The sequence below is a fragment of the Haliotis asinina genome, chromosome 12 (genome assembly GCF_037392515.1).
Source record: "Haliotis asinina isolate JCU_RB_2024 chromosome 12, JCU_Hal_asi_v2, whole genome shotgun sequence".
NCBI classification, from domain to species: domain Eukaryota; kingdom Metazoa; phylum Mollusca; class Gastropoda; order Lepetellida; family Haliotidae; genus Haliotis; species Haliotis asinina.
The window spans coordinates 15986321-16002485 of record NC_090291.1 but is presented as its reverse complement, the minus strand read 5'-3'; the positions used below and the strand labels follow the sequence as shown (position 1 = coordinate 16002485).

Below are 16165 nucleotides of genomic sequence, written 5' to 3'. Positions count from 1 at the left end.
AGTCCACCATGATTTATTCAGTTGATTACTAATGTTATGGTCAAACTATCAATTTTCATCCTAGAAAATGCTTTTTGCACCCGTTCTCTACATTTGTGCATACTGGACACACACTTGTGCATAAAATGCTGGTGCAAACTGCAGTCATAATCCAAACTCACTCTCTCACCTCTACTCGGTGAAGGACCTCTCCATGCTGGCAGATGATATATTGGGTTTTACTTGTTTTCTTGCTTCATCGCCCGATGCAACAGACAGAGATCGTGGAAGAAAATGAATTTAGTCCCAACAGGTTTCAGTTTTAGAAAATTTAGTTTTGCAAAAATCAGTGTTGGCTGTTATTGTCTTTTCAAATTGAAACTGATTGATCAATTGTCCACTTTCACTCAGGAAACCTTTCATTAATTTCTGCTGGTGCAAAGAGTCTGTCATTTCAGTGACAAAGTGTATATTAGTTTAGATGACATTCGACTGAGACATACCGATGCTGTCAGATTGTGGCAGCACGAAGATCATGTTTGCATTAGCTGATGATGGCTCTGCCTGCTCTTCTACACGCAGGAAAACCGGAAGATTGTGTTCCGTTTTCGTCTGTCCAATCTCACTAACTTAAAAGTGCTTTGTTTGTACCTGGTGTAATGCAGGTTGTGGTGGCAGAGTGAATTCGTCTAGTGTTATCGTCTTCCCGAGTTAGGTAGGATGTAAGGTGCTGACTGGTAGAGAGAAGACTCCATGTGCCTATATACTTTACCTGACTCAAGTACACAGTTTCACCAGGAATACACTCTTTAAGAAAGGATGGGAACTGCACTTAAAATTTATGATTTAAATGAAAATAAAATCCATTAATGATGATATGAGGATAATTAATGTTTTGAGAGTGCATCACCACTTATGGCCAGGGTTGTTTGTACAGCAGTCTTTCTTGAAAGATGATTGGTGTATAATGGCTAGAAACAAGTGGTAACAGCTGGGTGATGCATGCTGATTGTCGAAATTAATGGTGATTTATCAACCCTAAAAACTGTCAAAGTCAAGAATGATACCTGTGCACATGTATGGGGCAAGATGCATACAAGGCATTGTGTTTAGGGGTAATGATATAGAGAAATGGTAGTGCATTCACAAGATGTCTGTCTTTGAAAAGTTGGATAATCCTTATTCTTCCTATCCAAATTGAAAGTTCAGGTTCCCCTACTTTGTTTTTTAAAGGGTATATATATATCCGGGGTCCTATGCTTGAAGACCCGTGAAGGTCCCGGGGTAGAATAGGCCTTCAGCAACCCATGCTTGCCATAAAAGGCGACTATGCTTGTCGTAAGAGGCGACTAACGGGATCAGGTGGTCAGGCTTGCTGACTTGTTTGACACATGTCATCGGTTCCCAATTGCGCAGATCTAAACGTAAAACTAAACTCACTCACTCACTCACTCACTCACTCACTCACTCACTCACTCACTCACCCATGCTTGAATATTGCCATGAGCAGTGTAAAACTTAAACTAAACTCACTCACTTATCACTAATATGCCACAAGTTAGATGATGGTTATCTCTCCATTTTTGTTACTTATGTCCATATCTGTATTTGTGTATCCCTTGGATTATTTGTGGGAATCTTTTCAGGTCACAGTCCTAGAGGTGGTTGTTGATGATGTTGAAATGCATACAATGTAAGGATTGGTAGATAACAGAGCAACAATCCTTATCACTGCTTGCTTGATCAGTCAGTGTGCATACAACTATAGGTGCCCTATTTAAAGTGATTTATCTCGCTTGGAGAATTACCTCCCTTTAGATCCACAGTGGTTTTGCTTCCAACAATATTGGTTCAGCTGGACTTATCTTGTCCCAGTGGAAGGCCATTCTGTAGTTGATGTTTCTGATTAATAAGCATGAAAAATTGGACAACATATTTGATCTATGGTATTGGACAACATCTTTGATCTGTGGTATGTGTCTGTACCTGGACAGGTAATTCTTGCCATTATGAAATTACAATGTCTTGTGTATAGAATTGAATGAATAACTGACCACTACTATAGGTCACAAACGGGACTGTAAAAGTGAATTTGTTATGAGGAGACAGATGACGATTCAGTGGTGACTTTTTACGAGAAGACTGAGTTTTACTCTGAAAGTCATCTGTAATATTTCCATCAGCCACTGGAACACAAAGCTCTTTTGGAATGCGAGGTAGAAAGTGATTGAATGTTTATAACTGAAAAAGTAAGGAGAGAAACGAAAGGGATGATCAGTAAACTGTGTTTATAATAAACTGAGATATGTACTAGCTGGTTTATCGTCCAGGGTGCCATTGTACAAATCGATCTTAGTGCTATGATGACCGTAACTCCCATATCTCAACACTAAGACATGAGGTAGTCTTTGTTTACTGAACATCCATTTCCTGTTTATCTTTTTAGTCAAAATGCGTATAACAAACAACAGCTGTAACAAACAACAGCTTTAACAAACCAATATTAGTTGTACTTTGGGGTTTGTTCTAACCATACTTGAACTATGGGCGGTGGGGTAGCCTAGTGGTTAAAGCGTTCGCTCATCACGTCGAAGACCCGGGTTCGATTCCCCACATGGGCACAATGTGTGAGACCCATTTTCTGGTGTCCCCCGCCGTGATATTGCTGGAATATTGCTAAAAAGCGGCGTAAAACTAAACTCACTCACTCATTCTCTTATGTCAAGCATAGTTTGCAAGGGACCTGTGTACTTGCTTTGGATCCTCACATGTTGAAGCCGAAGGTCATGACATACAGTTGACGTGAGCTCTCTTTAGGCACAGTTTCATGAGAAACTGACACTTGGCCATTTACCAGCTTCAGAAGCTACCTCAAAATAAGTGAAAGAACACCAAATTCTTTCATATTACTCAGATACTCCTTGAAGATTTACTAGAGTAATAGGATTGAATTGGTTGTCGCTAAACTTGTTTTGACAGGTATACTTTATGTTTTTTACGCCTTTTCATGTTGTTCATATATTCCAAGTGAAGATCTTCTCAATATGAAAAAGGTTGATATCTCCAAAACTCTTCATTCCTTTAACAAATAGTCTTTCCCTAACCCTTACGGCCCTTGTCTTGTTTCTCAGAAATGGCCAGATATTTTGACATTCCTTTTACTAAAAAACATGTGCACCATATGATCAAAGTGATCAGTCGAGTTGAAATGTCGTTTGCATGTTGTCACATTCAGGAAAATCAATATGGCTGACTTTAAGAGGAGGTTAAATATTTGATTGGCATTTGCTGTGATTGACAAAGGGACCATATCTTTGCTAGACTACAATTTCTCTGATTATTCAGCAAGTTTTAGTGGCCCTCAGAAAAATAATCCAACACATATTTTTTCGTTGAGCTTTTCCAGTGATTACTTTTCTGTTTCAAACAGACGAGGTTTGGTCTTTTTTCACAATTGTAGGGAAGGACGTTTATGTCCAAAGGCAGTTTCTTTAATGTCTGGCTGCATGGCATATGTTTTTTTGTACAAGGATTTGATGGATTAAAAACTGAATGATCAAATATGTGAACAGACATAATTGAACTTTGTGACCACGGGCCATAGGTGACTAAGTATGACTTGGTGCAAGATTTACGTTGTTGTGAAGCCCATTTCTGGTATTCCCCTCCATGATGTTGCTGGAATATTGCTAAAAGTGGTGTAAAACCAAACTCTGTCAGTCAGTCAGTCAGTGATTCACGGTGCAGGTCCATTGCTTTGATGCGCTTAAATCATATAGTCAAGGGTTAAAATCCCAGATTTATCTAATTTATTCTCCCAGTGTGGAAGGTAGGGGGTAGCCTAGTTGTTAAAGAGTTCACTTGTCAGGGTTGATTCCCTACAGGGGTACATTGTGTGAAGCCCATTTGTCGTGTCCCTGCAGTGATAATTGCTGCAATGTTGCTAAAGCAGCTTAAAACTAAATTCACTCCTAATGTTGTCAGCTGTCTAATCATCTGTATGGGTTTGCCATCATGGCAGGCTTCTAGACAAATGGTTGTAGCCTTTGTTCATCCTGATGAAGGCCATGGATTGATTCTTCACAAGAGAAGGGCAAGTGAAGCAGATTTCTGGTGTCCATCACCATGATATGGCTAAAAGCAGACTAAAACTATACTCAAAGAATCTGTGCCATTAGGCCTTTCTCACACCAAGCTGGTCACACTGTATTGGAAATACTTTTCAAAGCTGTCTTAACCCAACTGAGGTGGGACCATAGGTTTAGGAGTTAAGTTACAACATAAGTTAATTATGAGCAAATACAATAAATATTTCAAAGAATTTCTAGATTCTGACATTTTCATCTTTCATGGTACATATATTAATGAAATTTGTGTATCGTGACATGCCTATACAATTGAAACGTCAGATTGTTAGACCACACAGTTTGCTTTTGTCACCTCTTATGTCAAGCCATTTCTGGTGTCCCTGCTGTCATATTACTGGAATGTTGCTGAAAGCGGCATAAAACTAAACTCACTCACTCATTCTCTTATGTCAAGCATAGTTTGCAAGGGACCTGTGTACTTGCTTTGGATCCTCACATGTTGAAGCCGAAGGTCATGACATACAGTTGACGTGAGCTCTCTTTAGGCACAGTTTCATGAGAAACTGACACTTGGCCATTTACCAGCTTCAGAAGCTACCTCAAGTTGACAGACCTGTGAAGGTCTGGAGGTAGAATAGGCCTTCATCAATCCATGCTTGCCGTGAAAGGCGAGTATGCTTGTCGTAAGAGGTGGTCAGACTCGCTGACTTGGTTGACTCATGACACCATATAGCTGTAATATTGCTTAGTGCGGCATAAAACTAAACTCACTCACTCGCTCACTCACTTACTCAAGTTGACAGGGAAATATAACGTTAGGTCTCTGTCTAGACACTGGACACTTTCTGAATGTGCAAGATATAAATGTGACCGGTATCCAGATGTGATTGCCTATGCGCCACGGTTCTAATTTGTCATCATTAAAGGCTTATGAATGCGGTAAATATAATTCATGTTAATACAGCAGAATAAGGTTTATGTTCCATTGAAGTATTTTTGTGTTACGTACATGTTGACAACTTTCTTAATGTCAGTGTGTATTCATAGCCTGCAGCCACAGAAGTCATGCCAAGTTATGCTTGTCAGATAGGTGTGCAATGTCAGTGATCTAGACTAGCAGTTGTCCAACTTTCTTTTTCTGGAAGCCATTCTGACTAAGTAGGTTAGATGGCTGGTTTTGTGTCCTGGTGATTAGGGGGCTGAATCCCAGATAGGTCTCTAGCTAACAAATGTACAAAACTCTGTAATTGTAAATGTAATTGTAATCACTCTGTGATTGTAATTCAAAATGTAAAGAATAATTTTTTTGTTTTCAGCCTGACTAACTCCAACAGTCTCTCCAATGTCAGCAGTACACTCAGTGAGCGTATGCACGAACTGGTGCGGGCGTTCTCCAGCCGGACCCAACGCACCAAGGAAAAGACCACTCAGCCTCCCTCACCTTCTTCCGTGTCCAGCCAAGATGCCAAGTCAGGTCAGTGACATGAATGTCCCCTCCCTTGAGGTTCCAGGTTTGAATAGGTCAACCCATATTGGTCTTGTTAGGTGCCTAATTGGATCTGTTGGTCAGCCTTGGTATTCATACCACGTTAGAATTGATCTTTAGTAACGTATGCTTGTCGTTAGAAGCGACTTAAAAGATCAGGTCATCAGACACATGTCATCATATCCCGGTTGCGCAGATTGATGCTCATGATGTTGACCAGTGAATTGTGTGATAGAGACTCAAATATTTACTGACCACTCCCATATAACTGGAATATTGCTGAGTGTGGCATAAATCAATAAAAAACAAGCAGCCTTGGTGATATGAATATACATGTAACATGTTGCATTGTTTGGTGAGAAACTATGTATATTATCGTCAGTACTTCCACTAGTTCATGACTTTGTTCCCATGGAAACTTTTTAAAAATAAATGTTTAGCATTCCAGTCATTCTTTACAACTATGCTGAAGAGGATAGCTCTGGTATCTTTGCTTGAAACAATGTGTTTCCAGTCTGTTGTCCAAAGACTTACAACTTCAGTTTTGTGGATGGCGGATCAGATGTGGTATTTTTGTACCATGATTTTGGACAAAATTTGCCATTCACTGAGTAGCTTATTCACACTCTTACACAACAATTTAGATAATGGATAATAATATTTTAAGCGTATGTGGCAATAAATTTTGGGCTGAACATGCAAATTTCAAGCTGTCTGTTGTCCCTTTCTAGCTAACTTCGAAATTCATTTTCTATCAGACTAAATCTGCAGGTTATACAGCTTTGCATTGAAATCAAATAATGTTTATTCTGAAACTTTATCTGACAAGCAATCATGGTTGACATGTGACAGAGGGGATTGTGTTCTGATGCTAATTGTAATGTAACAATTTGATTCCTCTTTGCAATTACAATAATGGGAGAAGTAATTACTGTTTGGTATTTGCTTTAGACTGCACCTGTACAGCTTGGCCGTCTGTAAGCCAAACCCACACACTTGATGGTGAGTGAGTATGGTTTTACACCACGTTCAGCATTATTCAATGAGTGTCAAGGTGGACACACCAGAAATGGTCTTCATACATTGGACCTGTGAAGGTCCAGGGGTAGAATAGACCTTCAGCAACCCATGCTTGCCATAAAGGGCGACGGTGCTTGTCGTAAGAGGCGACTAACAGGATCGGGTGGTCAGGCTGGCTGACTTGGTTGTCACATGTCATCGGTTCCCAATCGCGCAGATCGATGGTCATGTCCAGACTCCATTATTTACAGTCTGCCACCATATAGCTGGAATATTGCTGGGTGCAGCGTACAACTAAACTCACTCACTCACTCGTCAAGTTGACAGGGAAATATACAGTAAGGCTCACTCACTCACTTCATACATTGAACCCATGTGGAGAATCAAACCCTGTTTTTTGGAATAGCGACCCCTACCATCCTTCACCCTGTGAGTGAGTAGGTGTGCTATTACAATATTTAGCAATAACCCAGCAATATCATGGCAGGGGACCCCAGAAATTGCCTTCACACATTGTTCTAATGCGGGGAATCAAACCCATGTGTTCCCATGATGAGCGAACACTTTAACAACTAGGCTACCCCACCATCTCCCACAGCCTATAACTGAGTAAGTGGGTAGGGTTTTACACTGCATTCAGCAACACTCCAGGAATATCATGGCAGGGACATGGGCTTCACATATTATACCCATTTAGGGACTAGAACCCATGTCTTAGGTATGATATGTAAACACTGTAACCACACCACCATTCACTTGATGCTGAGGGCTTGTCCCGCTTCAAACTGTCCTGTTTGTCATGGTTAAAGAAGGATAAAAATAGCAAAGGCTGAATATTAAAAATCATTAGCTGTCAGGGAATGACATATATAAGTTATAACAAGCTTCTGTAGAGAAGCCACCTGGTATACTATGACTCTGATCACCAGATCTTTATGTCAAGATTCAAATTTCTTAATCTGCTCTGTTCTGCTTCCCGGAGACCTGAGGCTAAATCCTATACACTTCATGTAATTTTTATACCAGTCATCTGATCTATTCGTTCAGGTTAGGTTTCTTACAACTTTTATTGATTTTGTACAAAAAGCATCTTTTTATTGCTTATTGATTTCTCAAATTGGTATAGATTGACACGACTTCCGAATTAATTTTACCATGGATCCCTTTTTGAATTAAGCATATAATCAAATTTGAACTCCTTAAGAAAACTTGTTTCTCTGAATTCCCTAAGCATTAGTCTTTGATTGAATTATATTTTTTAGGCAAAAGAAATAGTCAGGAATAAATTTTACCAGAATCTGAGATACCTTTGAGTATCAGTGAGTATATTTAGTGACCGATGTGCTGATCACCCAACTGAAGTAATTACTAGTTCTTGATTGTCCCAGGGGCTATGATCTTTGGCTGTTTAGGAAATGGAAGGACCTTAGTGACAGATTTAGGTATTGAGCTTGCTTTGTCATGAAGCCCACACACTAATGCTGCTCTCTGATTGGATTGAAGTCCTGCACAGAGTTGTTTGTGTCATCTGAAGGGAGCTAAACTGACCATACTGACAAAATGGATACAGATGTAGTAGAGTATTCCTGCTGAGGATAACTGTAACAATAACATGTGATAAACATCAGCTGAACATCGCCATGACAAGGTGAGAGAGGCAGCTGTATGACGTCCTTGCCAGGGATAGCTTGTATGTTGTATCTCTGTAGATGTGGGTCACTTTAAATCAAACGTCAGTGGTTTCAGGCTTAAAACTTGTTCCTGTGGAAACCCACGGAGGGTTTAAGTATTGATCTAGCATCTGACAGCACCATTTAGGTGGATTATGAAATAGCTGGATTAAGAAACCCAATATCAAAGATCACTCAGTTCTGCCATTTTGTTTTGCATTTGTTTTAGATATTTTCAATTTGAAATTCATTATTATTGTCCAGCAAGATGAGATGTTTTGTTGGTTAATGTTAGTGTAGCGGTATTGGAGTAAATAGGTATGACATTATTTCCCGAAATTACACTAGATTTGCATGTGATGCTTGCTTAGTCGATACCGTACTTCATGTAGTTTTCTCTCTCAGTTATCACCCCAGTTATCACTTGCGAGGAGGATAATATCATGATATCAACTGCAGCTTTTTGCTGAAATCGACAAACAAGATTTGTTTTGCCTCCCAGACATTTCTTTAAAAAGTATATTTCTGTCCCATTGAAAACACCCTAGTCGACTTCAATAGACTTTTAGCAAATTTGTTGAGTTATACATTGATAAAACACAAATGTTTCAACAGTTTTTGTCCTCTGATTCTGTTAAATGTAAACAAGAAACTGCTGTCAAACAGTCACATTCTCTCAGTGTTAAGAGCCCAGGTCGTCATTGATGTCAGCTAATGTTTGTCTAGTCCGCCAAGGTATTTGTTGAAGCCTGCTGGTTATTTGGATATTTTATCAGTGAACTGTTTGTACTGTCCAGACCACTAAACACCACTTAGTATTGATGTATATATATACATTCTTTTATGTAAACGTCCATGCAGAATCCGTGTTCCAAAAGTATTAACAGCAGAAATATCATCATGCATTGTTATGGCAACAGCATGTGCATTATAAGAATCAATAGTTTGGCACATATCTTAATGTTCATTCCACAGTTCACAGATCTAAACATTGTTATGACTATGAAGGAATGGGCGGTGTAGTTGTTTAAGTCAGGCTTAAAATTGGCAGTGTAGTTGATGTTCTTTAGGCATGGAACCTGTGATAGCTAGTTTGAATCCCAAAGTCACATAGGTTATGTTTTTAGGTTTATCATGGATGGATGCAAGGATGGATGTTGTATTGTCAATGCCGGGATAGGTGGGAGGGTTGTATTGTCAGGGATGGGTTGGAGGGTTATATTGTCAGGGATGGGTAGGAGGGTTATATTGTCAATGTTGGAATAGGTTGGAAGGTTATATTGTCAGGGATGGGTTGGAAGGTTGTATTGTCATCGATGGGTTGGAGGGTTATATTGTCAGGGATGGGTTGGAGGAGTATGGTTTGTATTGTCAATGCCGGGATAGGTTGGAGGGTTGTATTGTCAATGCCGTAATAGGTTGGATGGTTATATTGTCAGGGATGGGTTGAAGGGTTGTATTGTCAGGGATGGGTTGAAGGGTTATATTGTCAGGGATGGGTTGGAGGGTTATATTGTCAATGCTGGAATAGGTTGGAAGGTTATATTGTCAGGGATGGGTTGAAAGGTTGTATTGTCATCGATGGGTTGGAGGGTTATATTGTCAGGGATGGGTTGGAGGAGTATGGTTTGTATTGTCAATGCCGGGATAGGTTGGAGGGTTGTATCGTCAATGCCGTAATAGGTTGGATGGTTATATTGTCAGGGATGGGTTGAAGGGTTGTATTGTCAGGGATGGGTTGAAGGGTTATATTGTCAGGGATGGGTTGGAGGGTTATATTGTCAATGCTGGAATAGGTTGGAAGGTTATATTGTCAGGGATGGGTTGGAAGGTTGTATTGTCATCGATGGGTTGGAGGGTTATATTGTCAAGGATGGGTTGGAGGGTTATATTGTCAGGGATGGGTTGGAGGGTTATATTGTCAGGGATGGGTTGGAGGAGTATGGTTTGTATTGTCAATGCAGGGATAGGTTGGAGGGTTGTATTGTCAGGGATGGGTTGGAGGGTTATATTGTCAGGGATGGGTTGGAGGGGTATGGTTTGTATTGTCAGTGCAGGGATAGGTTGGAGGATTATATTGTCTAAGCTGGGGTAGGTTGGAGGGTTGTATTGTCAGGGATGGGTTGGAGGGTTATATTGTCTAAGCTGGGATAGGTTGGAGGGTTGTATTGTCAGGGATGGGTTGGAGGGTTATGTTGTCAGGGATAGGTTGGAGGGTTGTATTGTCAATGCAGGGATAGGTTGGAGGGTTGTATTGTCGGGGATGGGTTGGAGGGTTATGTTGTCAGGGATGGGTTGGAGGGTTATATGTATAGGAGAAAACACGCCTCCGAGATTTTGGTAGACAATGTAAAACTGGAGGGGGAGGGATTTCCCTACCCCAATGGTTTTACATTGCCAAAACCAAGGAGAAGTGAATTCTCTAACAAATATACCATCAATTATGGGCAATTACAATGTAGATGATCATGAAGCTACATAACAATAACTGAAGCGTGTGTAAAATCAATTTAATGACAGTAACTATAAGTAGATAATTTAACCCCTTCTTCGGATGGGTGGCCGTGCGGTAAAGCGTCTACCTATGGATGAGAGAATTGTAGTTCCAATCCCACTTCGGAAAACCTTTGTATTGTGACTTTAATCTTGAACGATATTTTTCAAACACTCTTGTATTATTTGAATGTTGATGTTCATATAAAGTTAGGAAAAGTAAAACCTGGGAAGCAGTCTTACTAACGAAAAGTAAAACCTGTCCCTCCAAAACAAAAACCTCAAATGCGGTTATTCTGGGAAAACAGGAGATGACCTGATATATAGTGAGAAGCACACTTTAGGTTTATATTGTCTGGGAAGGGTTGGAGGGTTGTATTGTCAATGCAGGGATGGGTTGGAAGATTGTATTGTCAATGCAGGGATGGGTTGGAAGATTGTATTGTCAATGCAGGGATGGGTTGGAAGATTGTATTGTCAATGCAGTGATGGGTTGGAAGATTGTATTGTCAATGCAGTGATGGGTTGGAAGATTGTATTGTCAATGCAGTGATGGGTTCGAAGATTGTATTGTCAATGCAGGGATGGGTTGGAAGATTGTATTGTCAATGCAGGGATGGGTTGGAAGATTGTATTGTCAATGCAGTGATGGGTTGGAAGATTGTATTGTCAATGCAGTGATGGGTTGGAAGATTGTATTGTCAATGCAGTGATGGGTTGGAAGATTGTATTGTCAATGCAGTGATGGGTTGGAAGATTGTATTGTCAATACAGCGATGGGTTGGGGTTGTATTGTCAATGCAGTGATGGGTTGGGGTTGTATTGTCAATACAGTGATGGGTTGGGGTTGTATTGTCAATACAGGGATGGGTTGGGGTTGTATTGTCAATACAGGGATGGGTTGGGGTTGTATTGTCAATGCAGTGATGGGTTGGAAGATTGTATTGTCAATGCAGTGATGGGTTGGGGTTGTATTGTCAATGCAGTGATGGGTTGGGGTTGTATTGTCAATACAGTGATGGGTTGGGGTTGTATTGTCAATACAGGGATGGGTTGGGGTTGTATTGTCAATGCAGTGATGGGTTGGGGTTGTATTGTCAATGCAGGGATGGGTTGGAAGATTGTATTGTCAATACAGTGATGGGTTGGGGTTGTATTGTCAATACAGGGATGGGTTGGGGTTGTATTATCAATACAGGGATGGGTTGGGGTTGTATTGTCAATGCAGTGATGGGTTGGGGTTGTATTGTCAATACAGGGATGGGTTGGGGTTGTATTGTCAATACAGTGATGGGTTGGGGTTGTATTGTCAATGCAGGGATGGGTTGGAAGATTGTATTGTCAATGCAGTGATGGGTTGGAAGATTGTATTGTCAATGCAGTGATGGGTTGGGGTTGTATTGTCAATGCAGTGATGGGTTGGGGTTGTATTGTCAATACAGTGATGGGTCGGACGGTTGTATTGTCAATGAAGGATGGGTTAGAGGGTTGTATTGTAAATGAACGGACGGGTTGGTTTCATGCAGGAATGAGCTGGAAATCTTTGTTATGGATTCAGGGATGGATTGTGAGTGTTGAATTTGGGAATGCCTTTATTATGTCCATTATGGTAAAGCCTAATGTTACTTGATATGCTTTAGAGTTTAAATTATCATGCTTTTTGCATAAAATAAATTACCGTTGTTATGATAAATGTGATCATTCAGATTGTTATGGTAATACAAATAAGGGCTTCTCAAATTATTCTAATGCATTGAATTTCATTTTGTTTTTCAACAACCGTCCTCAGGTAATGTGTAATTTCCTTCCATAGCAAATCATTCTCTTTGAAGGCTTTTTGTTCAATTTTGAATGATGGTTCTTTTTGATGAAATCATTTGTGAATCAATAAGTGTTTGTTAGCATTGCATACAGTAATATTTGGGTGTGGGCAACTCTCCTTGGAAACATTATGAGATGGGATCAGGTCATCCTTTCTGAGCTAACCGCCTGCATGGAGCAGTGGTTCGAGCGTCCCCCTGGAGAGCAGGTCATGAATTTGATCCCAAGATGTGTTATACCAAAAGACATTAAAATATGGTACTTGTTGGTCCCTACCTGGGACTCATCACTAATGAGTGAGTGAGTTAGTGAGTTTAGTTTTATGCTGCACTTCATAAGATTCCAGCTATCTGTCTGTAAATAATCTGACATGTGTCAACGAAGTCAGTGACCACCCGATCCTGTTAGATGCCTCGTATGACAAGGATGGTCACCTTAAAGGCAAGCATGGGTCCTGAAGACCTATTCTAGCACGGACTTTCACGGGTCTCGTCATTAATGGGTAAAACAAGGACTGGTCTGATGGTAGTCATGTAATGTGTTTGAGTGGAGTATTCATGTTTAACTGCAGCATGGCATCTCAGTGAGTTTGGACTGTAGAACCAGCTGAAGTCTGGGTGAATACAAGCAGCCACTCATATACATGCATGCATGTTGTCATGTGAGTGAAATATTCTCACCTCACCTCTCAGCCAGTTACTGCAGCTGGTTCTGATAGGGTCCTGTTTTGTTAAATTGGATCCATGTTATCAACACATTGCCAATATTTAAGTATGGATTTTTTAGAAACACATTTTAATCTTGTCTCTGCAAAAAATACAGTTTACTGTGCTCAAGAAAAATTAAGGCATTAGAATAACTACTTAGTTTTGAAACAATTTCAAAGATTTGATAGTTGAAAGTATTCAATCATGTTCTGTGACAGCTTTCGTCATTTTCAGAAATTCAGTTCTTGAAAAAATCGTAACTTGAAATCTTAATCTAGGACTCACACAGAAATACTACTTTTTCAAAGTCTTTATCAACATGAGAGTCAGCAGAAATTTAGCTCGACTAATGTTTGTTTGTAAGCTTGATGCAGTCATCAATCCTGATCCCATTTGTAGCCTCTTATGATTGAGGTCTTTTATAAGGAACTGCAATGTTCCAGCAATGTCATGGCAGGGACCTATTCTTACACCACTAATATGTCCTAAGCCAACCAGGTACCTACAAAACAGCCCTCCAAACCATCCCTATACCTACAACACAGCCCAATGCCTAACCAAAGATTCTCACAATACGTTATTGTACCACGTAGCATCAACATTCAGAAATAACACTTCACAAGATTTAGCTTTCTAAAGAACACAACAATGAACGTTGAAAATTAGGAAAAGCTGATTATCTGTCATCTCTATAATAGCATGTTCCATGGTTAATGCATAAACGAGGTCAGTTGTACTCTGCCCAGTTGGACATCAACACTGGCGCCAACTCTCGCGGTGCCAGGAACCACTTTGAGGCACCTGCTATTCTTTGATACTCTGTCGTAACAGAATGTGTTCGTCTAATGCACCTATTTTGGTTCTTATTCTGTCTCCAGCAGAGGGATGGTGACAATGTGGTTTCGAGTGACCATCAACAAAAGCAAGGGTTTTATTTTATTTTTACATCACAAAAGTATTTAGAGGATTCTCTGAGGAAAGTCAGTCATTACTGAGACTATTGAAGTGTATGAGAGGCTTTTCAGGAACGGAAGCGTTTTCCACACACGTTGTCAGATGTTAGCTCATTGAGGCTTACTGTAAAAACATTCAGTGCTCGGAGACATTAGACCGTTCTGGATCAAGAAGATATCATTTAAGTTTATAATGGACTTCTTGTGTTCAAAAGCATCTTTGGAAAGGGTGGTTGATAAAATGATCTTCAGGTCTGTAAAAGATTAATTTTTGCATTGTTGTTATCACTGCCTCACTGCCTCTCAACATGTTTTTGCTCAGGAGTAGCCAAAGATGATGAAAAATCCTATGGGCTTCTCAACCTTTGATTGATGAAATGGGCCTCTGAGCCACTTGCAAATACCAATCTGAAAGTTAAAACTATTGTAAGTCAGTTAAGATGTGGGACGCACCCACTTGCACATACCAATCTCAGAACTAAGACTAGCAAAAGTTGGTTAAGATATAGCACTTGCCCACTGGCACATAGCAATCTTAGAGCTTAGACTATTGTATGTCTATGTTAAGATATGAGAGTTACAATGGTCTTAGTGATTCGCTGTCTTGCTGAATAGTGCCACAAGGTGGAAATGTTTTCATAATGATATTTAACCTCAATAACCAACCTAGAGAGACTTCAGTGTATCCTTCATGGTAGGAATATTTGCTGTTTGGGACTCAGTTCTGTGGTCTGCTTTCACGTGCAGCTGTTGCCTTGTCCACTTAGGCCATAATTAAATTGGCCAGTACCACTTGTAATGTTCTGTTGCCATCAAAGGGACTGCTTGCTGAAGGAAAGCACTTACTATCGTTCATTTTGTGGCTGGCTCTTTATGCAGAAGATGTGTTTAAGATATGCTGTTGATGTACTTAGTAACTGTACAACCCTCCAATAATAATATCATTAATAGTAACTGTTTTCCGGAAAGTTGTTGGTGGGTACGACAAAGTAGTGTTTCCTGGGAGAAGTCCCATTCGCTGTCTTGGGTGCTTGTAGTGGGGTGAGGGTCCTGACTGTGCCAGGATCACCTGAACCCCTCTGTTACAAACTATTTTTAATATGTAAAACATAATAATGAAAAAGGCTACGTTTTGGGAAGTTTCCATACTTTCTGGGAGGGCAAGCAGTTCTAGAAGTCACATTCTCTGTCTGGGCTGAATGTAGAAGGGGTAAGGACCCCAAGCTGATGATGAGCCTTACCAGCCTGACTCTGTCAGGTTTGCCCAACCTCTCTCTGCTGCATTTCATTTCAATCTGAAAAATATGATATTGACTTGATGCCTACATTTTCATCATAATTGTGTCACAGGATGCATTTTGTAAATAATATTTGTCTTAAATTTGTCAAAGCATCTGTATACATTTTCATTTAAACCAACTAATGCTTAGTCTCTGTCGATATGTAATTTTGATAGAACAAACAAGTTGTCTGATGGGTTGTCCAAGTGAGATGGGAGATTCAGATCCTATAATATCTAGACTTGCTTCATTTAGGGCATTTACATCACAAACAGTACCAGATCGGAGGGAAATATGGTTATAGGGTTGTGAGACTGTCCAAAGATGTGATTGTAACTGTGTGGTGAATGAAACAGGTTATAGGCAGGCTGTATGCCTCGTTTGTTTGTTTCTTAATACTGCACTCATCAATATTCCAGCCATGATCTAGTGCTTGTCTGTAAAGAAATGAGTTGGGACCAGACAATCCAATGATCAACATCATGAGCATTGATCTATGCATTTGGGATTGGATGATGTGTCAACCAAGTCAGCAAGCCCTACCCTTTGATTGCCTCAAAAGACACGCATGAAGACCCATTCTGACCTGGATGTATGCTGTCCCCTAAGCAAAATCTAACTGCCATTTTTTCTTTCCTCCTTTAGGTATTTAGTTTGTTCTTTTTACA

General features: G+C 40.1%; 1 protein-coding gene across 2 annotated transcripts in view; it reads left to right on the top strand.

The window, feature by feature from the left end:
* Positions 1 to 16165, top strand: part of LOC137257915 (cyclic nucleotide-gated channel beta-3-like) — a 161699-nt gene that overhangs the window by 120348 nt on the left and 25186 nt on the right. For both annotated transcript variants that reach the window (XM_067795422.1, XM_067795423.1), the window contains one exon: positions 5384 to 5541. In XM_067795422.1, coding sequence (XP_067651523.1) covers positions 5384 to 5541 — 158 coding nt within the window. The remainder of the gene's footprint in view (positions 1 to 5383; positions 5542 to 16165) is intronic.